Genomic DNA, 24,412 nt, shown 5'->3' with positions numbered 1-24,412 from the left:
GACGCTAGCAGCCAAGTTTACAAATTCTAATGGAAGGCATTTCATTCCCAGCTTCGTTCGGGAAATCTGGACTGAGATTCCCAAGACAAAACCGAGACCGATACTGCCAGCACTTGGCTAGATGAGGGTGGCAGAGCAACACAGACCCTCATGCTATGTGCTCCGAAGCCCATCTCTGGAAAGGGAGCTGGCTCCCGACACCCAGCTGAGTGGTTTAGCTGCTACCCTGTGATTAAGGGGGAGCCACTGAAGATGCATGAGGACCAGTGACTTGTTCAAGGCCGGATCTTAGGTGGTTGCCAGAGGGAAGGAGGTAGGGGTGAGGGGTGAAGGGGGCCTAATATATATGGTGGCAGAAGATGATTTGACGTTGGGTGGTAGGCACACCATGCAATACACAGATCTTGTATCACAGAACTGTACACTTGAAACCTACGTGATCCTATTAACCAACATCAGCCCAATAAATTTCTTTATTTTTTTAATCACAAAAAACAATACTGCATTTTAGCGAGATCACTGGTGGCTAGTCGGGGAAGGGAGATTGGAGCTGGGGACTATGGTCCGTGTATTTCCAGGTAGAAATTTCAGGCCAAGTGCTCTGGGGGGCAGGGCAGGGATCCTGCCTGGTGTTTCCATCTGGAGCTTTGACAAGACAAATGGCCCTTCCCAGGCAGGACGCTTTGTGCAAATAAACTTCATCCTCCAAAGAGAGAAAGCAGCCCGGTGCCAGCCTCCCTCCTGTGGGACATTTGTTCCCCCTCAAGCCTGGCGGGCGAGAGTAAAAGGGCCAGGAAGCCTCTCAGGGCAGAGCAAGTCCAAAAGAGAACAGGAGGGAGTTTCTCATTGGCCACCTTGGGGGCCCGGTGGCCCATTTTCTGGGGCAGCTTGTTCATTTGCTTCCGCCATCATCTCTTTGTACTGACGTTTAAAGAAGCCAACCTGCAGGGAAGGAAGGAGAGGAAGGAAGTCGGTGGAAGAGGGGGAAAGAGGTGATGGGGAAGGGGAGGGACCGCCACTCAGGAGCCCCTATGATGCTCAAGCAGTGCAGTGGCAACACTGACAGTTAGACTGGCCCACAGTTCTGTGAGCGGGTAATTACCTTTAGAATGTGAAACAAGACCCAGCGTGGACCAGGCACTTGCCTAATCACAGAAAGAATCCATGGTGGTATGCACATCAAACCCAGGGCAGTGCTTTTTATGTTATAACTAGAGGCCCGGTGCATGGATTCATGCACCAGTGGGATCCCTCAGCATGGCCTGCAGGGATCGGGCCAAAACCAGCAGTCCAACTCCGCCTGCCACTCCTGCCTGCAGCTCCCACTCATCCTGGCCCCGCTGTGCATACCACAGGCTCACGCCACTGTGGGCCTTGCGTCTGAGCGGCGCTCCCGCTGTGGGAGCACACTGACCAACAGGGGGCAGCTCCCGCATTGAGCGTCTGCCCCCTGGTGGTCAGTGTGCGTCATAGCAACCGGTTGTTTAGTTGCTTAGGCTTTTATATATATAGATAGATTTGCTGTCAAGAGAAATATAGATAGGCAGAGGTGAGTGGGAAAGAAAGGGAGAGAGACTAAAGGAAGCCTGAGAACAGATAGGAACACACACATGGGGGACAGCTGGGGACTGCTGATGTCAGAGGTGGAAGAGGCTCTCTCGCATGCAGTGACTGAGCAAGAACGTGCGCCGACTCCAAGGGGAGCGCTGTCTTATGCTGTGAACAGTGGGAGCATGTGCTGGGGGGTCAGGAGGCGAGCACGCACCTTGTACAGTATGGCTGTGATGAGAGCCAGCAGCAGCAGTCCTCCCACGGAGCTGCCCACAATGAGGGGCACGGGGTTGTGGACCTCCTGCTTCTCCAGCACCACCTCCATCTGGAAGGAGGTGACCTCATCAGAAAGCATCGGGCCTCTGGCGGCCCCGGCTCCTCCCGGCCTCTCCAACCTTTAACCTCCTCCCCGGCCTCCCTGGGCCAGACTCCACGGGCTGAGCCACAGAAGCCCTCAGGGGCTTAGGGACAACTGTCCCCCCCAGGGATCTTCACCCCCTCCCTCCAGCCTTGTGAGTCCCCACCCGGCACACGGATTTAGCGTCAGAAGCCGCTCGCAAACCTGGCTGCTGCCAGCACACAGTCACTACCTGGGCTCTCAGAAACGCCTCCTGGCCCGGGAGCTGGGCATACACAGATCTGTCGAACGTGATTCCCGCCACACTCACGACTGATACCTTCTTCTGCAGAGTCTGCAAAAGGGCAGGAGGGCTGGCAGCTAGCTCTGGGGAAAGCTCAGGGTCAGGGAAATGCCCTGGCTCTCCACTGAGGCCGGGCACAGACATCCAGGGCCCACCGGAGGCGGAGGCTGGGGGCGGGCTCTGCCGCTGGGCCCACCCACCTGTCTGACCCAGCCGAAGCTGAGGTTGCCCTTCAGGGTGAAGTCCAGTTCCTCCTGGGTGCCGAAGGAGGGCAGGTCACAGCGGAACCTCCAGCAGGCAGCAGCGGAGCAGTCCTGGGGGCAGAGAAGTAGATCAGCCCAGAGTGTGTGTGTGTGTGTGTGTGTGTGTGTGTGTGTGTGTGTGCGTGTGAAGGCAGCAGACAGCATTAACGTGTCTGATTTAAAGGAGGGGCCACATCCGAATTCAGGAATGCCGCTCAGCAGACATCCCTCTGAACGTCACACGGACTCCTGAGCTCCGTGCCTCTGAGGTGTGGCTTCAGTGGGGGCAGCCAGTCCTCCTCACCAGCGCGGGATTCTTCTGAATGTGGGCCCGGGGGTCGGCCTCTGTGGGCACTGTTCTCTCTGAAGAGCAGTTCATAGATGGGCCCTAGGATGACAGAGAGCAGGTGTCTCAGGGGGACATCAGAGAGTGGGAGGGGCACGGGAAACCAGGCAAAGGGCATGGGGGGGGAGCCACACACGGCCCTCGGGTACCTGGGGGTGCAGGAGCTCCAGCTCTGTCCACACCGCCGCCTGGTTCAGCTCCACAGGCACCGAGAAGTAGATGCTGACAGGCAGGTCCCTCTGCCCCAGGTTGCTCACCTGCACAGAGGGCAGCGAGGGCAGAGCATGCCAAGGCCGCGTCCCTCCCTGCTCCCTGGCTCCTGGGCCGCAGCCCCTGCTCTTGAGCCGCCCTCACTCACCTGGTATCTGAGCTGGGCCACGCTGCTCCCCTCCTCCCCTGAGGCCGAGAAGTTGAGGTACTTGGTGGATTCTTCGTGGCTGGGGAGAGAAGAGGCATGCGGGGGTTGAAGTTCCCCGGGGGCCTCCCGAGCAGCTCAGTGGGGCCCTGGCTGTCCCGGATGAGGTGTGTGGCTGACCTGAGGAATGGGGAGATTAGGGAGCGGGCCTGGGCGCCCGGCTGGCTGCCCGCCGAAGCTGCCCACAGAGGAAACTGCCCAGGTGGGGCCGGGCAGGGGTATAGTGAAGGGACAGAGGCAATCTGCAGAGGTCACACCTGGCTGCCTGCCTGTGGGTGCCCCGTGAGGTGTGCCAGCCCCAGTGCACGCTCCTGCAGACAAGCTCGGACCCCGCACCCGCTGGCTGCCCAGAGCCTGGCGTGAGGTGCGGGGGAGAGGGTGGAGCTCTGGGCAGGAGGAGGGCAGCCGACGAGGCACGCGGGTGGACGTATCAGGGCAGCGTGCCCAGGCTACATCCCACGGCCTGTTCCATATCACAAGTGCATACATTCCACGGGGCAGGGGTCTATGTCTGGTGATGATTACACATAGTAGAGGCTCCATAAATCTTTGTTGAAGTCAAATGAATGAATTTATGGAAAGCACCCACATCACTGTGCCTGAAATACAGCAAATGCTAGGGAGGTGTCTGCTCACAGCCTCCTAGTTTCAAACACCTCATCCACCTCTCCTTGGGCGGCGCCTACCCCTCATCATCCACCCCTTCTTGGGCGACATCTGTAGCTTTTCCCTGACCGCCCCCCATCTCCCCGGGAGCAGGCAGGGTGTTTGTCCCTACCCTTCCCAAGGGGAAGGGAGGAGGAGTGGTTCTAACAGCCCTTCAAGGTGTAAATCTGTTCCTTGCGATGAGAACTGTCCCACCCAAATGCCAAGGGCCACGGCCAATGCCGCAGGCCCCTGCAATGTTGAGCTGAGGCCTCCCCTGACAGGAGCCTCTACCCCTTCCTAGAAGCTCACAAAGCCTCAGGCCCCGGGACCACAGAGAGGCCCTTGGTAAGACTCTGCTTCAGGTCAGGGTAGCCTCGCTCCCAGAGAGGCCGCGAGAACCTGGAAGACAGCTATGTCTCTCACATCTCTTACGGAATCCAGGGCAATCTTGGGGCTTTGGAGAAAGCCTCTGAGAACTATAACCGCTATTAAATGCAGCGTGTAAGTAACGGTAACGCCACACTTACTGTTGTCAGAGCCAGCCCACCATAAACACTCAGGATTGAGGAGCAAGTGCTACCAGCAGTTGCCAGCTAAGGACTGGAAGGGTAGTGGGAGAGGGTAGTGGGAGAGGGTGGTGGGAGAGGGTGGTGGGAGAGGGTGGTGGGAGAGGGTGGTGGGAGAGGGTGGTGGGAGAGGGTGGTGGGAGAGGGTAGTGGGAGAGGGTGGTGGGAGAGGGTGGTGGGAGAGGGTGGTGGGAGAACCTAAATATCCCAGGGGTTCGGGCCGCAGGGACTGAGAATCCCCAGCCCCGTCAGAGTGATGGGAAGGACCCCGCTCCGGTCCCGGTGCGGCACCTGCTGACCACGATGTAGACGGAGTACTTCACCGGCAGCTCCAGCCGGGAGGAGGTCCTGCTGGTCCTGGGGGAGTTGTTCTCACTGGAGGAAGAGGAGCAGCATTGGCGGGTGCTCCTGACGAGGAGGTGGGGCGCGAGGGGGCGCGGACCTGTGCCTGGCCCTGCTCACCTGCTCACATTGGCCGTTAGCAGCAGCCGGTCTCCCAGCATGGCCTTGGGGGAGACGTCAAAGGTGGCCACGAAGGTGACCTGAGGGAGAGGCAGGCGTGGGGTTGGAGGCGGAGGTCACGGAGGCTGAGGCTGGGTGGGGGCAGGGGAGTGGGAGACAGACCTGAGCTCCCTCTCGGAAGATGATGTGTTTGAGGCTGCAGCGGGTGCTCCAGGCGTCCTGGCTCCCGCTGTCGCAGGCCAGTTGCAGGGAGCGTGACGGCGGCCGGCTCTAAGCAAGGGCAGGGGCAAGGGCAGGGGCAAGGGCAGGGGCAAGGGCAGGGGGGCGCTCGTTAGAGCATGTCCCAAAGAGACTCCATGACGGAGTGACAGTTTTCTGGAATCTACCCTAAGATGATGTTTTGTTTTTAAAAAATCCTTAGACACTATCTGGTCAAATTTCTTCCTAATGTAGAAATCTCAGATTTATTAAAGTTCTCCCCCTTTTTATTTATTGTTATTTTAAAAAGGCTTTCTGTTATGGAAATTTTCAAACATACTCAAAAGTAGAGCGACTAGATAAATCCAGCCCCATATGCCCATCCCTCAGCTTCAATTGCCAACATTTTTTCTACTTTTGTTTTATTCAGCTGCCTCTCCACCTTTTTTCGGAGGAATTGAAAGCACATTCCGAATATCACATTGTTTCATCCAGAAATACTTCAATATATACCACCAACCGCAAGACTGAACAACTCACGCCCGGCAAAATAAGCAACAACTCCGTAAGGTCGGCCAGTAGGCAGGGCACGCGCAGGCTTCCTGGGTTGCCTCCAAAGATGCTACTTTACAGCTCGTTTTAAAAACAAATACCCAACAAAGGTCCGCATGCTGCATTTGGTTGGTGTGTCCAGAAGGACTTCCAGTGATGGGCACTCACCCCTGGGCAGCCGGATCTCGCCATTTCTAGTGCGTTCCTTTGAATGTTAACCAAACTATGACCCCATTGGGAATGCTAGCCTAAGAGAGGCATAAGAGACCAACCAGCCAAACGTAATGCATAGACCGAGTTTAGATGCTGGTTCAAACAAATCAGGTATAAAAAGATATTTTTGAGCCAATTAAGGAAATTCTATTATGAATCACTGGTTTCACTGGATGCAATAATGGTATTGGGTCATGTGGGCTGTGGGGACAGAGCAGAACTATAGGGGGGAAGAGAGAGGAGTGACATGATGTCTGGGATTTATCTTAAAATATTTCAGCAAGTGGGGAGGGGAGCCAGCTGAAATAAATATTGCAAAATGTTGGTATTTATTGAATCTGGGTGATATGTTTTTGAGAGCTTTGTTGATCTACTCCCTACTTTTATAAATGTTTAGCATTTTTCGTAAAATTTTTGTTGAAAATCTGTTTCACTTTGGCCCTAGCTCCGTCCTCCAGAGCAGGTCTTGCCCAACGATAGCCCAGCACCCCTTTTCACAGAGGAAGTGTTATTGGCGCTCATCGCGTACGTCTCGCCAATGGCTGCTTTCACGCCACACCAGCAGAGCTCAGCGGATGTGACAGGCGCGCTATGGCCCACAAAGCTGAAATACTTATTTTCCAGCTCTTCAGAGAAAACGCAGGCCAAGACCGGATCTAGAGCAACCAATAAAGTTAACCCCTGCTTCTACAAGGCAGTGTTTAAAATATTTGAAGGTTGAGGTAGGTTTTCCTCTAAAAGAAGAATATTGACATGCTGTGGAATACAAAAACGTTTAGGGCAGCGTGCCCTCTCTCTCCACATCAGCAGCCTGCTAGGCACTCATTCCTAATAGTCGGTGTCCTTAAAACGCGATGCCCGGAGTTGAGCACAGCATGAGCAAGCCCCCGATGGCACAACCGTGTCTCTCCGACCAGCACCAGCCCGGATCCCTGGGTTTCTGAGAGGCTCTGAGCAACGGCAGCCCCAGCCTGAGCTTTGAACAGGAGTCTCTGCTGATCCCCAGCCATTGGCTGCTTCCCCAGAAGGAATAATACCTGGCTCACTGTCGCCCGCCGGTAAGACAGGCCTGGCGGGTAGTAGAAGGTGATTGTGGTCCCATAGGAGTCCTCGCCCTCATTCCACACTTTCACTCCCATGTTCAGCTCCAGGGTGTTCCCCACCACCAGGGTCTCCAAGCTGGGGGTGGGGGTGGAGGGCAGGAGATGGGCCTATGACCAAGGCTAGAAATGGTCTGGGGGCGAAACCCAGAGTGGAGAGGTGGGGTCCCCGGGGCCTGGGATGTCTAGTTTCTGAGCACAGGATGGAGATGGTAGGGAGAGCCAGGCCGCAGCTCTAGGTCCCAGGAGAGGGGCTGGGAGACCAGGGCAGGTCTCAGGAGGTGGAAGCTCACCCAGAGGCGTCAACGGTGATGCCAAGGTCGTCCTGGCAGACATGGTCGTCCCCACAGTTCTTCTCAAAGGGGAGCTGAGAGGGAAGGCGACGTGGGGGTTTCTCCAAGGCCTGGAGCCCACACCCCACTGCCCCCCAAAGATCCCAACCCGAGGACTCACAGAGGCCGTGAAGTGTCTGCGGGTGTCCGGAGCCAGAATAGGCTGGAGATTCCCAAAGGAAGGGATGGGCTGGCCCACCAGGGAGAAATTGAGACTCAAGGTGATGGGGATCATCGCGTCCTCCACGCAAGCCTACAGGGTGGCCGTGGGGGAGAGCAGGAGGCTCAGGACAGCACCTCACCATCACTAGCTGTGCCCTGTCTCCTCATCCCTGAGATGGGGTGACAGTGAGGCCTGTCGCCTGCGCTGGTGAAACACTCACTGCTGATTCCACCTTGAGGATCCTCTGCTGGGCTTGCCCTCTGCCTTGATCCCCTCCCCCAGCCTCCCACAGGTCAGCCTGTTCAGGGCCTTGCAACCTCCCTGCTCGGAGAGGCCCAGACCCTCTGCTCTCTCCCTGGCTTCGTCACAGCGTTCATCACTACCTGACCCTGTTACCTAGGAACCTGATTGTTTTTGCTCTTTCCCTGCGCACCCTCTGGGCGTGGACTCTGTTGTCCGGGTGGTGTCCCTGGCACCTAGGACAGGGTCTGTCTCAGAGGAACGGCGCGATGCAAGAATCCCGGCCCACCGCTCTAGCTCTCTGACACAGCCATGCGCTGCTCTGCAATCCAGCTGTGTGACTTCTGGCAGCTGCAGCCCACCCCTCCATTCATTCACTCACTCAGCCACGAATCCACTCACTTATCTGGCTAACAAATGGTAAGCTCCTCCTGCATGCGAGGTGACCTGCTGGGCCGAGCTAGCGCCAGGACCAGAACACACCTGGTCCTTTCCCCGCCTGGCCGCCGCCAGCCCCAGCATCGCCCCATCCCCAGCGCCCCGGGACCCTCACAGCCCCAGCATCGCCACGCCCCCAGCGCCCCGAGACCCTCACAGCCTCAGCATCGCCCCGCCCCCAGCACCCCGAGACCCTCACAGCCCCAGCATCGCCCCGCCCCCAGCACCCCGAGACCCTCACAGCCTCAGCATCGCCCCATCCCCAGCACCCCGAGACCCTCACAGCCTCAGCATCGCCCCGCCCCCAGCGCCCCGAGACCCTCACAGCCTCAGCATCGCCCCGTCCCCAGCACCCCGAGACCCTCACAGCCTCAGCATCGCCCCGCCCCCAGCACCCCGAGACCCTCACAGCCTCAGCATCGCCCCATCCCCAGCACCCCGAGACCCTCACAGCCTCAGCATCGCCCCGCCCCCAGCGCCCCGAGACCCTCACAGCCCCAGCATCGCCCCGTCCCCAGCACCCCGAGACCCTCACAGCCCCAGCATCGCCCCGTCCCCAGCAACCCGAGACCCTCACAGCCCCAGCATCGCCCAGTCCCCAGCACCCCGAGACCCTCACAGCCCCAGCATCGCCCCGCCCCCAGCACCCCGAGACTCTCATAGCCTCAGCATCGCCCGTCCCCAGCGCCCCGGGACCCTCACAGCCCCAGCATCGCCCGTCCCCAGCGCCCCGGGACCCTCACAGCCCCAGCATCGCCCGTCCCCAGCGCCCCGGGACCCTCACAGCCCCAGCATCGCCCGTCCCCAGCGCCCCGGGACCCTCACAGCCTCAGCATCGCCCGTCCCCAGCGCCCCGGGACCCTCACAGCCTCAGCATCGCCCGTCCCCAGCGCCCCGGGACCCTCACAGCCCCAGCATCGCCCGTCCCCAGCGCCCGGGACCCTCACCGGGAGCAGCAGCTTCACGCCCTCGCAGTGCTGCCTCAGACCGAGGACTCTGACGCGGCTCAGATGCCGAGTGTTTGTCTCCTTGAAGATGGCTCGGGGACTCAGGTGGCCAGGGTCAAGGGTCAGGTCAAAGGTCACATCACTTTGGAGGTTACCTAGAGGGGGAAGTAGAGGGTGGGGAAGGCTGAGAGAACCAGGAACTCCCCAGGGGGCAGGGGGCCAGGCCGGAGACCGGAGTCTGGGCCAGAGAGGACTCACCCAGCCGGGTCCTGGGACTTTCATGGACATGAAGGCAGACTGTGGCATCACCCAGGTCCCGGATGGAGGCTGTGTTCTCCCGACACTCGAACACAGACCTAGCAATCTCTGTGGGTTCTGTGTGGATCTCCACCCACACCCTGAGCACAGGTCTGGTCCTGTGGGCAGAATGCCAGCCTTTGGTCCCGGGAGGGCCACCTGGGGTGGGTGAGGGGACGGGTGTCCTGGGTACACCTAGGGACCGTCTGGGGAGTGACTGCAGAAGGCTGCTCTCACCTGAGCAGCAGTGCGTGCCCCTGGGCCCCCACGGCCAGGTCCACAAGGCCGTCCAGGGTGAGGTCCTGGCCCCCGCTCAGCGACTGTCCAAAGTGCTGGAGCCCGGGGGAGAGCTGGGAGCCTGTGATCCTCTGGCGAGAGGGACGGGCAAGCCAGTTTGGGGTGAGAAAAACGAGTTGGAATGAGCAACAGGAGAAAGGGGGAGGTAGGCAGGTGAGAGACAGAAGGGGTGAGGCGTGAAAAGATGTCACCATGAAGGGCCTACAAAGCCACGATGACCAGAGCAAAAGAAAGGAGCTTCGGGGCCACAGCGGGCCGCTGGGTTCTCAGCCCAGCCCCTCGCCCTCTTCTTAAAGTTCCAAGCTCTTTGAAACCCCTTCTGTTGCTAAGCTGTCCCCACAGTAATTGATGATAACATAGCACCTACTGCGTGCCAGGCACATATGCATATGTCCGCCATAGACGTGCTACGTGCCGCCCATGTACTAACTCATGTAACCCTCACGGCAGTGGCCTGGGCGGGCTGGCTTCTTGTCACCAGCGTGGACAGCTGAGGAGCTCAGCACAGACAGGTGAGCCGTGACCACGGCCACATCCCTGAGACACAATTCACACACCGTGCAATGCACCCTTTTAAAGTACACAACTCCATGTTCTCAGGGTGTTCACAGAGTTGTGTGACCACCAACACATCAACTTTAGAACATTTTCATCACCCCCGAAAGAAGCCATATGCCTGAGCAGTCACCCCTAAGTCCCTCATTTCCCTCCCCAGCCCCTGACAACAACCTATGTTCTGTCTCTGTGGACGCCCCACCTCCCACCCCACCCCACCCCGCCGCGTTCTGGAGCTAATATAAATGGAACCAAACTCTAGGTGGGCTTTGTGTGGGCTTCTTTCACTCAGCATAATGTTTTCAAGGTCATTCATACTGTAGATGTGTCAGTCCCTCGCTCCTGCATGCAGCTGAATACTATTCCACTGCCTGGCCACACCCATTTGTCTATCTGCTCATTCGTCGATGGGTATGTGGGCTGTCCCCGCCTTTGGGTTGTTGTGAATCATGCTATATGAGCATTTGTTGTAACTTTTTGTGTAAACGTGTTTTCAGTTCTCTCGGGCAGAGTTGCTGGGTCATACAATACCTTCTGCTGCACCTTTCAGGACCTGCCAGGCTGCACCGGGTCCCATCCCCCGCAGTACACGAGCCTCCGCATCCGGCCCACACTTGTTTCCCGTCTCCCTATTCTCGCCCCCGCCCCCCACCCCCGCCCCCATGGGTGTGAACTGGTGTCTCACTGTGGTTTGAATTTGCTGATGACTGATGATGAATGATGTTCAAAACCTTTTCATGTGCCTGCTGGTCCTTTGTAGATGATCTCTGGAGAAGTGTCTCCTGGCCCTTTGGCCTGTTTTTATTGGGGTTTCCTTGACTTTGCCAGGGAAGCAGCCGCCTTTCTGAGGGAGCCCTGACCCCCTGGGCGGGGCCTCCTGTCTGGATGGGCATCGGGCAGGATTACTGATGGCAGCAGGGAAAGAAGTCGTGTGGTCTCCAGGGAGATGAAGGGTGCGTGGACAGGCAGGCTGAGCAGCCAGGCCCAAAGTGACCGGCAGCGGGGCCCCAAGGGACTGGGCAGTGGTGAGAAGCAGGAGACCGGAACGGCCCTCATCACCATTCCTGATCCACTACCCACCGGGACCAGCCAACTCACTGGCTCCTCCAGACCCCAGGCCTCATCTCTCACACGGCTGGCTGGCGGGGCCTGGGCCGCTCCTGAAGCCGCCGGGGGATTAAAAGTCCTGGGCGGAGAACCCACCCAAGTATCAAGTCAAGTCTCCATCGGACCTTTCCATTTCTCACGCCCCACAGATTTTGTTCGCTGCCTAGAGACGCCCGCGGTGGGCAGAGGAGGGCAGAGGTGGTGACAGACTTTTCCAGGTGGCAGCGTGGAAGACAGGGAGGAGCAAGGAGAAGGCAGTCAGAGTGACAGGATCTGTAACGGGCCTCACCTGGCTGTGGGAGGGGCTGATGCCCAGCTCCGAGGCTCCGTGGAACAGGTACACAGCACCCTGGTTCTCCTCCTCCCCCGGGGCCCCGATGGCCACGTCCGTCAGCTTGTCCCCATTCACGTCCCCCATGGCGGTCAGGGCTGCCCCAAAGCGGCCCCAGGGGTGGCCCTGCTCCCCACGGAGAATGGCCCAGCACTGCCACCTGGCCTTTTGCAGAGCAGAAAGAGTGCCAGTCCCAATCCGGGCAACCCCTCCACCCCACACCCAGGCCCCACCCAGCCAGGCCTCCTCAGCCACTCACCCCCCGGGGAAAGGGGCACACAGACACCTGGCCCCCCCGGGTCGGCTCGTAGTAATGGGGAGCCCCGATGAGGACCAGGTCGGAGCTGCCATCTCTGTCCACGTCCACAGAGCAGAGGGAGGCCCCGAAGTAGGAGCCAATCTGGAGGGCAGAGCCTCATGTCACCCTGCCTGCCCTAGCGCAGGGCACCCTCTGGCCAGGTCCCGCCTCTCCCTGGCACCAGGACCTCCCCCCACGAGCCCCGAACCCCTTCGTCTGCTCCCTCCTCCCTGGAGAGCCCGCCACCCTCTGGTCCTCCACACCCAACCTGGGTCCCTGTGACTTCAGCCTTCGGCCTCCACTGCCCAGCCACCTGGGTGAAGATGACGGCCTTCCCGGTGTGCTGATGGCGGGGGGCCCCCAGGACCAGGCTCTGCACCCCCTTCCAAAGGGCCAGCTCGGTGGAGTAACCTGTGGGGGCTGGGCCTCAGCTTAAAGGCCACCCCCTGACCCCCACCACCCCCCCATGCAACCTCCCCATCCCCTCCCCTCCACCCCCCAGGCAGCTCATCTCCCGCCTGTCCCTGTCCGCACAGCCAGAGCCTGTTCTCACCCAGGTAGGAGTCCACCATGTCCACATTCTCCTGAGACATGTTGATGAAGGTGGGAGGTTTCTTATTTGGGGGGTACAGGAAGGCACCTCCAGACCAGCTGTAGCTCCCCACAGCGCCCAGAACTGATCCGTCCTGGGAAGGAAGGTCTGGGGCTGAGCCGGGGAGCAGGAGAGACAGCAACCCCAAGGCGCCCACCCTTGACACCCGCCCTCACCTACCTCCTCCCTGCTCCCCCTCATCCCACACGCTCCCCCTCATCCCACACGCTCCCCCTCATCCCACAAGCTCCCCCTCATCCCACACGCTCCCTCATCACACACGCTCCCTCTCATCCCACACGCTCCCTCATCACACACGCTCCCTCTCATCCCACACGCTCCCCCTCAACCCACACGCTCCCTCATCCCACACGCTCCCCTCATGCCACATGCTCCCTCATCCCACACGCTCCCCTCATCCCACACGCTCCCCTCATGCCATATGCTCCCTCATCCCACACGCTCGCTCATCCCACACGCTCCCCCTCAACCCACACACTCCCCCTCATCCCACACACTCCCTCATCCCACACGCTCCCCTCATGCCACATGCTCCCTCATGCCACACGCTCCCTCATCCCACACGCTCCCCCTCAACCCACACACTCCCCCTCATCCCACACACTCCCTCATCCCACACGCTCCCCTCATGCCACATGCTCCCTCATCCCACACGCTCCCTCATCCCACACGCTCCCCCTCAACCCACACACTCCCCCTCATCCCACATGCTCCCTCATCCCAGACGCTCCCCCTCAACCCACACACTCCCCCTCATCCCACACACTCCCTCATCCCACACGCTCCCCTCATGCCACACGCTCCCTCATCCCACACGCTCCCCTCATCCCACATGCTCCCCTCATCCCACACGCTCCCTCATCACACACGCTCCCTCATCACACACGCTCCCTCATCACACACGCTCCCTCATCCCACACGCTCCCACATCCCACACGCTCCATCATCCCACACGCTACCCCTAATCCCACACGCTCCCTCATCCCACACGCTCCCTCATCCCACACGGTCCCTCATCCCACACGCTCCCTCATCCCACACGCTCCCACATCCCACACGCTCCATCATCCCACACGCTACCCCTCATCCCACACACTCCCTCATCCCACACGCTCCCCTCATGCCACATGCTCCCTCATCCCACACGCTCCCCTCATCCCACACGCTCCCTCATCCCACACGCTCCCCTCATCCCACACGCCCCCCTCATCCCACATGCTCCCCTCATCCCACACGCTCCCCTCATGCCACATGCTCCCTCATCCCACACGCTCCCCTCATCCCACATGCTCCCCTCATCCCACACGGTCCCTCATCACACACGCTCCCTCATCCCACACGCTCCCTCATCACACACGCTCCCTCATCACACACGCTCCCTCATCCCACACGCTCCCACATCCCACACGCTCCATCATCCCACACGCTACCCCTAATCCCACACGCTCCCTCATCCCACACGCTCCCTCATCCCACACGGTCCCTCATCCCATACGCTCCCTCATCCCAAACGCTCCCACATCCCACACGCTCCATCATCCCACACGCTCCCTCATGCCACACGGTCCCTCATCCCACACGTTCCCTCATCCCACACGCTCCCTCTTCCCACACGCTCCCTCATCCCACACGCTACCCCTCATCCCACACGCTACCCCTCATCCCACACGCTCCCTCTTCCCACACGCTCCCTCATCCCACACGCTCCCCCTCATCCCACACGCTCCCTCATCCCACACGCTCCCTCATCCCACACGCTCCCTCATCCCACACGCTCCCTCATCCCACACGCTCCCCTCATCCCACACGCTCCCCCTCATCCCACACGCTCCCCCTCATCCCACACGCTCCCCTCATCCCACACGCTCCCTCATCCCACACGCTCCCCTCATCCCACACGCTCCCTCATCCCACACGCTCCCCTCATCCCACACGCTACCCCTCATCCCACACGCTCCCCCTCATCCCACATGATGCCCTCCTCCCACACGCTCCCCTCATCCCACACGCTCCCTCATCCCACACGCTCCCCTCATCCCACACGCTACCCCTCATCCCACACGCTCCCCTCATCCCACACGCTCCCCTCATCCCACACGCTCCCTCATCCCACACGCTCCCTCATCCCACACGCTCCCTCATCCCACACGCTCCCCTCATCCCACACGCTCCCCTCATCCCACACGCTCCCTCATCCCACACGCTCCCTCATCCCACACGCTCCCTCATCCCACACGCTCCCCCTCATCCCACACGCTCCCCCTCATCCCACACGCTCCCCTCATCCCACACGCTCCCTCATCCCACACGCTCCCCTCATCCCACACGCTCCCTCATCCCACACGCTCCCCTCATCCCACACGCTACCCCTCATCCCACACGCTCCCCCTCATCCCACATGCTGCGCTCCTCCCACACGCTCCCCTCATCCCACACGCTCCCTCATCCCACACGCTCCCCTCATCCCACACGCTACCCCTCATCCCACACGCTCCCCTCATCCCACACGCTCCCTCATCCCACACGCTCCCTCATCCCACACGCTCCCCTCATCCCACACGCTCCCTCATCCCACACGCTCCCCTCATCCCACACGCTACCCCTCATCCCACACGCTCCCCCTCATCCCACATGCTGCCCTCCTCCCACACGCTCCCCTCATCCCACACGCTCCCTCATCCCACACGCTCCCCTCCTCCCACACGCTCCCCTCATCCCACACGCTCCCTCATCCCACACGCTCCCCTCATCCCACACGCTACCCCTCATTCCACACGCTCCCCCTCATCCCACATGCTGCCCTCCTCCCACACGCTCCCCTCATCCCACACGCTCCCTCATCCCACACGCTCCCTCATCCCACACGCTCCCTCATCCCACACGCTCCCCTCATCCCACACGCTCCCCTCATCCCACACGCTCCCTCATCCCACACGTTCCCCTCATCCCACACGCTCCCTCATCCCACACGTTCCCCTCATCCCACACGCTCCCCTCATCCCACACGCTCCCTCATCCCACACGCTCCCCCTCATCCCACATGCTGCCCTCCTCCCACACGCTCCCCTCATCCCACACGCTCCCTCATCCCACACGCTCCCTCATCCCACACGCTACCCCTCATCCCACACGCTCCCCCTCATCCCACACGCTCCCCTCATCCCACACGCTCCCTCATCCCACACGCTCCCCTCATCCCACACGCTCCCTCATCCCACACGCTCCCCTCATCCCACACGCTACCCCTCATCCCACACGCTCCCCCTCATCCCACATGCTGCCCTCCTCCCACACGCTCCCCTCATCCCACACGCTCCCTCATCCCACACGCTCCCCTCATCCCACACGCTACCCCTCATCCCACACGCTCCCCTCATCCCACATGCTCCCTCATCCCACACGCTCCCCTCATCCCACACGCTACCCCTCATCCCACACGCTCCCCCTCATCCCACATGCTGCCCTCTCCCACACGCTCCCCTCATCCCACACGCTCCCTCATCCCACACGCTCCCTCATCCCACACGCTCCCTCATCCCACACGCTCCCCTCATTCCACACGCTCCCCTCATCCCACACGCTCCCTCATCCCACACGTTCCCCTCATCCCACACGCTACCCCTCATCCCACACGCTCCCCCTCATCCCACATGCTGCCCTCCTCCCACACGCTCCCCTCATCCCACACGCTCCCTCATCCCACACGCTCCCTCATCCCACACGCTCCCTCATCCCACACGCTCCCCTCATCCCACACGCTCCCCTCATCCCACACGCTCCCCTCATCCCACACGTTCCCCCTCATCCCACACGCTTCCCCTCATCCCACACGTTCCCCCTCATCCCACCCCGGTGCCGGGAGGGCCCACTCACGGGCGTGAGCACCGCACTGAAGCCCTCCTGGGACATCTCCAACTCGAAGGAGCTGCTGCTCACGGTGTGGGTACCTGGGGGAGGCAGGGCACTCGGGTTCGGGGCGGGGGGAGGGGGGACAGGCTTTGCCAGGACACCTCAGCTTTTTTTTTAATCCTTACCCGAGGGTGTTTTTCCATTGATTTTCAGAGAGGAAGAGAGAGGGAGAGACAGAGAGAAACACTGATGTGAGAGAAACACGTTGATTGGTTGCCTCTTGCACACGCCCCAACCACGGCCGGGCAAGGGAGGAGCCTGCACCCCAGGACCCTTTGGTCCTCAGGCCAACGCTCTATCCACTGAGCCACACTGGCCAGGGCAAGACACCCCAGCTTTAACAGGGTCTGATGGTGGAGACTGTGCCCAGAGGGTGGGGCCCAGAGGAAAGGCACCCGTGAATGAGGTGTCTAGAGCGAGTGCCAGCTCTGACTTACCCTCAATGGCAAAGATCTTCTCTTTCAGCTGCCTTTGAATGTCTCTCAGAGCATCAAAGTTGTCCACTCTGAATATGTGCTCCTGCGGGGGCCTGGACGCGATGGAGATCAGCTCTGCGAAGGCGCGTGCGTTCTGAAAAGCCGACCCCACCTGTCCCCACAGGAAACCGACTCAGTGACCAGATGACAAGCCCACGGCGCCTGCCACGCTCTGGCGCTGTGTCCTCCAGTGATCGGGGCCAGTGTCACCCCTCCCTCCCCGCCCCGCCGTCCCCCTCCCTCCCCCCGATCCGGGAGAGAAACGGAGGCTCAGAAAGTGTCACGGAGGTTGGCAGAGGGCCAGGTCCCCAGGCTAGCACAGCCTCCTCCCGGGGGCAGTGGAAGCCGAGAGCTGGGGTTCTGTCCTGGAAGGGAAGTCCCCAAAGAGGAAGCAGCGGGCAGCGTCCACATCCTACCCCGACCGCATAGCGGACGATGCCCTTGGCCTCGGCCCGGGGGATGACATCCTCATATTCCAGGTTGTCGCCTGTTTTATCCCCGTCCGTGATGACGATGAGGATCTTGGAGGCGTCCTGTCTGGCCCCCCTGTGGGCACTGAACAGCTCTTCTCTGCAGGAAAGGGGAGGGTCCAGAGGCGCCTGGGCAGAGCCTCCGCCTCGGCGGCAACGAGGAGGTGACTTCCTCTGGAGGCCTGATGCGTGCGGCCCAGAGCCACCCCCGCCCCCCCTTGGTGAGGAGACCAGGCAGAATCTCAGTTCCATGGGCCCCTTTGTCTCGGAGCCGGAGGAGGCCCAGGGGAAGGGAGCCGCCTGGAGGACTGGAGGGTCAGGACTCACGTGACCCTCAGGATAGCTGTGGCCGTGTGCGTGTACTGGTTCAGCTGCCTCACAGAGTCCAGCAGCCGTAGTGGGTTTGAGCTCTGCGAGAATTCCTTGAACGTGAAGTGAACCCGGAAGGTGCTGGAGAACTGCATCAGGGAGAACTGGGAGAAGAGCAGGGGCTGGCACCTCCCTCCCCGGAGCCCCAATGCCCTCCTGCAGGCCTGCCCAATGCCTGCCCTGCCCCACGGGCACACCTGGGCCCTGGGTCTCTGGAACTGGCTCATCACAGCCTTCACGAATTTCAGCATCTTGGCAAAATCCCTGGAGCTGATGCTGCCTGAGCCGTCGATCAGGAACACGATGTCCTGCTCCTGCCTCGGGCACTCTGAGGAAGGAGGTGGCACGGTCCTCTGCGGGCGCTCCCAGAGCCCAGACCCTCCTGGTAACAAGAACTCCCCCCCAGGGGCCTCCCTGCTCCCTGCCTGGAACAGCGCCCCGCGGTCTCCTGGAGTCTCTAAGAGGCTGCACCTAGGATTCGGCTGCTCACACCTGCGCAGCCAGCCTGATTGGTAAAAGCATGGAAGGCCCTGCAATGCAGATGGTGAGAAGCTGCTCCCCTCTTCTTCCTCGGGGGGGCCGACCCCCTGGCCCTCCATGCCTCTCCCCACCGCATCTCCACTGCTCCAGGCCTGGCCAGGCTCTCTCCTCACTGTTCGGAGCTGAACTGTATTTTTGTTAATTTTTTAACTTATTGCTGTTGTTAATCCTCACCCAATGATATTTTTCCATTGATTTTTAGAGAGTAGAGGAAGGAGGGAGGGAGGAAGGGAGGGAAGGAGGTGGAGAGAGAAAAAGACACACAGAGAGAGAGAGAGACATCAGTGTCAGAGAGACACATCGATTGGGTGCCTCCCGCACATGCCCTGACCAGGGCTGGGGATCAAACCTGCAACCCAGGTATGTGCCCTTGACCGGGAATCGAACCCAAGACCCTTTGGTGCATGGGCTGATGATCTAACCACTGAGCACACCAGGCCAGGGCTGTTAAATACTTCTATTGCCACCCCTGGCAACAGCCACACACTGGCCCTATTCTGTTCTCCGCTTAAATGCAGGACCCCACTTCCCTCCTGGTGAACATGGGTCTGCCCTCAGGAGAGGAGGCTGCCCAGCTCCCAGCTCCCCTTTCTGCCGCAGCGGCCTCCCACCCGAGAGAGTGGCATCCTGGGTGTTCCCTGGGGAGCCCAGTGCCTGTGGGTCAAGTTAGAGCCTAGAGGTGCTGCAAGGGGCACTGCATTCAGTGGCCCATGCCGGCCTCCCCAAGGGCCTGAGTGTGAGAGTGAAACCAGGGCGGGGCCTTGGGCTGCTGTGGGCTGTGTGAAGAACTCACTGTTCCACTTCCTCATTTTCCATTCCCACCAGCACTGGGAAACCAGACTGTGGCTCAACCTGTGTGCGCGCACACACACACACATCATACACACTCACCCACAAATCATACACACACACACAGATACAAAGACACACATACACACATCATACACTCACACAAATACATACACATCACACACAAATACACAGACACCATACACATCACACATGCATACACACATCATACATACTCACACACACAAAGACACATGCACACACATCATACACTCACACAAAAATACATGCACATCACACACACAAATACACAGACATAATACACATCATACACACACTTGCACACAAATCATACACACACACACACATCATACACTCACACACAAATGCACACATACACACATCATACTCATACACACATCATACACTCACACACAAATCATACACACACAAATACACATACATGCATCATACACTCACATGCAAATGCACAGAGACCATACACTTAAATACACACACGTCAAACACACATCATACACACACAAATGCACACATACACATGTCATATCCTTGCACACAAATAGACACATACACACATCATACACATACACACACAAATACACACATATACTATACAGGTACACACATCATACACACGAACAGACACATCATGCACGGACACATTCAGACTGCCTGCCCTCATCACCCTTTCTTGGCTGCACAAACCAGTCGGTCATATCTATCCCAGCTACACTGGGTGAAAATAAACCCCCTTCTCTCTAAAAACAATAGCAGTTGGCAATCGCTGAGCCCTCAGCACATGCCAGGCGCTGTGCTAAGCCCTGGCCCTGGACGTCTGGTGTTGCTCTGTACCGGGTGTTACTATGCCCATCCGACAGATGGAGCAGGGCCTCGAAGAGGGCGAGGGCACAGGAGAGACTGCAGTGGCCGTCACAGGGCAGGCTGTGAAGGCGGCTGTGATTCCCGCCGTGTTTGACCCACTGCACAATCCAGTAAACCTTTTTCCAGATCCCTCTCTTCTTTTTAATGGTTTTACTGATTTCAGAGAGAGGACGGGAGAGGGAGAGAGAGAGAGAAACATCAATGATGAGAGAGAATCATTGATCGGCTGCCTCGTGCACACCCCCTGCTGCGGATCGAGCCCACAACCCGGGCCTGTGCCCTGATCAGGAATCGAACTGTGACCTGGTTCCTGGGTCAATGCCCAACCACTGAGCCACACCAGCCAGGCCAGTTCCCTCTTTTCGACCTGCGTTGGTAGAGTGTCTCTGGCCCCACTACGCCTCCAAGTGAGATGTGTGTGGGCTCCTCGAAACACCCAGGGCCCAGACACTCACCCTTCAGGGCATCTGGGAGCCTCTGGGTTGACCAGGAAGAGGTGGCCCACAGGAAGCAGACCCCGGCCAAGTGCATGTTCTCGTTGCATGCATGGTGCACAGTGGGGCCGCAGGCCTGGGGACAGAGGGTGGTGGGCGGGGCAGCTCCTGCCTCTGTCCCATCCCAGCACCCCACCCTCCACAAGAGCCCCACTCCTGCAGTCCCAGGTCCCCACCCCTCCTCAGGATGCTCCGGTGACCCAGGGCGACTCACCAGGAGCCGAGGGGGTGTGGTGGCAGCTGTCAGGGATAGGCCCAGGGACATGTTCACAGCCTCTGGGGGCGCTGAGGGGACAGGTAGGTGATGGTCACCCTCAGGACAGAGGAGCTATGCACAGTCTGGGCAGAGGTCGCCTCATCCCTGGGAGACAAGGAGGTCTGACACATGAAGGGGGCTCCCAGCTCTTGATGGAGCTCTGAGGGTGCAGGAGGGCCACGGGTAGGGAGGCCGGGAAGCATGTCTGACGGTGAGGGTTTTCAGACAGAGCTGAAGCTGGAACGTGGGCCCCCTGAGCTCCGCACAGACTCCCTGGAGCATGGGCACCTGGACCTGGGTCCCAGGGGGGGCCGGGACTCACCCTGCAGCTGGATGGGCTCACAGGTGGCCGTGCTGTAGTCACACCGGTAGAGGCCACCGGTTTGGTTGACAGCCTTTATCTCCAGGGGGGCTCCCACCACCACCCTGGGGGGGGGGTGGACAAAGAACACTGCAGTTAAGAGTGTGGACACAGCAGACAGAGAAAGACAAACACCATGCGATTTCACTTACTGGTAGATGTAGAATCTAAAGAACAAAATGCACACAAACAAAACAGACTCAGATACAGTGAACACACGGAGGGTTGCCGGGTGGGAGGGGCGAGGGGACTGGGGGAAAGAGGGGAGGGGAAGGAGAAGTCACAGGATAGTCGCGGGATGGGAAGCACAGCATAGGGACTGTGGGCAACGTTTGTGTGGTAAGTACGTCCCGTGCCCGGTGGGTACTAGGATGATCAGGGGGGGTCACTTCATAGATTATACAACTGTCTAAGCACTATGATGGACACGCGAAACTAACAGAAAATAAAAGTAGTGTGGGCACTAACGCCAGACTGCCACTCCAGCAAGTGTGCTCCAGCTCTCTGTGCCTCAGTTTCCTCATCTGTCAAGAGGAGATTAATAACAATTTAAGTTCTGCATGGGAGGGGTTTCTGTCTGTTTTATTCTCTGGTGTATGACTGGCTCCTGAGGCGCACAGCAGGTGCTCAATAATTGTTGAATTGAGGACTAAATCCATACCCACGTAAAGGGTGGGTGGCCCAGTGTCTGGCGCCGAGTAAGTGCTCAATAAATGTTAGCGAGCTCTGATCATCGAGGTGGCCAGACAGCACCGCTTTCAGTCCAGCTCGTCACGGCCCTGGGGGAATGGCCCACCAGAGAGATGGGAGAGCTTGTGACCTAAGGGCGTGGTGGGGAGGAGCATATCGCTGTGCGGGAAGAGGAGCTGATGAGGTGACCGAGGCCAGTCATCCCCACCCCCTCCCCCGGTCCTCACCAGTTGGCGTACTGGACCACACTGTGTCCAAACCCGGCGCTGTGCATGGGGAAGATGGTCGGCTTGTCGATGTCCAAGTTGAAGCAGAGAGAGGAAGCCACGCCTGGGAGGAGGGGGCAGAGAGAAGCTTTGAAGAAGGTTCCTCCTCTGCTTCATCTCCCCGGCCTGACCCCCCTCTCCTCGCTAGGCCCAGCGCCCCAGTGTCTCCTGGTCTCCTGGCCGCCCACCCGGGCGTGGGCCGCCCCCGCCTCGCTGCTCTCAGACAGCCTCAGACGGCCCAGAGACAGCGCCTCACCCAGTGGCCGGCTGGCAAGTTTCAACTCTCAGTTTCTGCCAAGCTACACCCCCGCTCTAAAGGTGCGCCTTCCCCACCCCCACCCTGGGGGCTCCAAAGAGGGGGGACCCAGGGAAAGTTGGGGCCAAAGGGGCACTGTGGACAGAGCACACAGTGAGCTGGTCCTGCCTACCTGAGGGATCTCTGGATTGTCCGGGCCACCGGCCTCTCTCCCGGCTCCTCTTACACCCCCCGAGATGGGTCCTTCCATCTCCTCTCTCCACAAACTCCAGATCTCAACCCCTAGATCCCTCTCCCGATGTCTGAGTCCAGGGCACATGCATTCTCAGATCTCCCTCCCTGGACCCCATCCTCCTCGCCCCCTTCATTCCCAGCTTACTCATCAACAGGAGAAGGGCTGTCCTGGTCCTGCTCATGACGGGGAGGTCAGACGTGGGCTCCCGAGCTCCTGCGCCACTGGGGAACCGCTGGAGCAAGTGAGCAGAGAGGTGGTCAAGAGGCCGGAGCTAGAGAGGGAAGTTGTCAGAATGACTCAGACGTGGAGGGCGGAGAGTGTGACAAAAGCAGACACAGGGGCCCCCCCGCAGCCGACACACTCCATCCAGGAGTCGTTCTGAGCGGAGATGGCGTGACCTGCCCCCCCTTGCCTCGCCACCCATCTAGGCTTGTGTGGATGCCAATCCCCTGCCCACCTCTCCCAATTCCCCTGGTTCCAGCTGAAGGTTCCCCCTGACCTCGAAACTTCAGTTCACCTGGGGAGGGGGAAGGGGCAGGTGTCAGGGTGGGGTTAGGGCCCTAATGGAGATTCTGGGGGACCCCTCCACTTCTGGCCTGGAAACCTCTGGGCCAAGGAGTGAATATTCCTTGTTTGTTCATCATTTACTCAGCAAGCCCAAGTGGAGGCTGAGGATATGTGCCCTCTGTTAGCAGAGTGAGGAAACCCAAACCACAAGCCCCGGCCCTGGGGTCAGTGGACAAGGCAACGTGTAAACAGCAAGGCTTTGCTCTGAGGGGAAACCCAGTAACCACAGATACCTTACCGAGGCTGGCAGGGGCAGGTCAGGGAAGGCTTCCTGGAGGTGGTCGCATTTGAGCGAAGTATTGAAGGCGAGTGTGTGACTACAGGGGAGCGTGTTTAGGAAGGGGTGGCCAAATGTGGAAGAGGCGTGAGACAGCGGGGGCTTGGGGAAATGGGTGGTGGAAGCCAGAGAGGAGGTGGCGGGAAGTAACAAGGGATGAAGTCAGTGCTGTGGGGGAGGAGAGAAGGGGAAGCAGGCCCAGCCCAGAAAGCCCCCTCAGGCATGTGATTTTATCTGGGCGGAGGGAAGCATTGATCTTCACGTTTCTATTTTAGGACGCGGGAAAGGGGCCCATGAGGCTGGAGACAGGTCAGTCAGGAGGGAGATGAAGGGGGCCTGTGGAAGGAGCTAGTGGCCATGAGGATGGGCTGGAGGGTGACTGGTCAGACGGGAGGACCGTGGTGCTGGTCCCAGGACGAGGGGAGGGGCCGTGGGCCAGGCCAACTTTGGTTTTGAGGAAACCAAAGCGCAGTGGTTAGGAGCTTGGCTTCTTTCAACCTCTCTTTGCTTCAGTTTCCTCCTCTGCAAAATCGGGGTGAGACTAAAAGTATGCACCGGCAATTGCTGCTGGGAGCTGGCGTTCCTGTGTGAGAGCTTTGCCCCCGGCTGTTATCCTGGCTATGCTGTGGTGATGGTTGCGTTAGGTAAGAGGGGCCTGAAGGGCTCCGGGAGGCAGCTGGGCGTGTGGGGCTGGATCTCAGGAGGAACGTCTGGGTTGGATGAGTGCGGGAGCCACCTGCAGAGGCGCTGGATGAGATCCCAGTGGGAGTGGGAAGGGGGGATGAGTGCGGGAGCCACCTGCAGAGGCGCTGGATGAGATCCCGGTGGGAGTGCGAAGGGGGGATGAGTGCGGGAGCCACCTGCAGAGGCGCTGGATGAGATCCGGTGGGAGTGGGAAGGGGGGATGAGTGCGGGAGCCACCTGCAGAGGCGCTGGATGAGATCCGGTGGGAGTGGGAAGGGGGGATGAGTGCAGGAGCCACCTGCAGAGGCGCTGGATGAG

General features: G+C 59.7%; 1 protein-coding gene across 1 annotated transcript; it reads right to left on the bottom strand.

Moving 5' to 3' along the window:
• Positions 1–455: 455 nt before the first annotated feature.
• LOC308518167 (integrin alpha-X-like) lies at positions 456–22,756 on the bottom strand. Its single transcript, XM_081089748.1, has 30 exons — positions 22,711–22,756; positions 22,037–22,139; positions 21,081–21,184; positions 20,717–20,787; positions 20,464–20,578; positions 17,974–18,104; positions 17,735–17,880; positions 17,354–17,507; positions 16,899–17,049; positions 16,426–16,499; positions 12,493–12,625; positions 12,208–12,350; positions 11,901–12,041; positions 11,600–11,806; positions 9,589–9,719; positions 9,313–9,470; positions 9,055–9,209; positions 7,388–7,519; positions 7,228–7,301; positions 6,872–7,013; positions 5,034–5,141; positions 4,872–4,951; positions 4,701–4,784; positions 3,139–3,217; positions 2,930–3,037; positions 2,739–2,822; positions 2,393–2,506; positions 2,142–2,243; positions 1,766–1,876; positions 456–942 (listed from the first exon to the last, which is right to left on the bottom strand). The coding sequence occupies exons 1-30, from the start codon at positions 22,745–22,747 to the stop codon at positions 844–846; spliced, it is 3,471 nt and encodes a 1,156-aa protein (XP_080945874.1). The 5' UTR covers positions 22,748–22,756; the 3' UTR covers positions 456–843.
• Positions 22,757–24,412: the final 1,656 nt, after the last annotated feature.

Source organism: Myotis nattereri, assembly GCF_964212035.1.
Source record: "Myotis nattereri genome assembly, chromosome: 4".
In the NCBI taxonomy this organism is placed as follows: Eukaryota; Metazoa; Chordata; class Mammalia; order Chiroptera; family Vespertilionidae; genus Myotis; species Myotis nattereri.
Note: the sequence above shows the minus strand (reverse complement) of the source record. Positions and strands in the feature narration are given on the sequence as shown.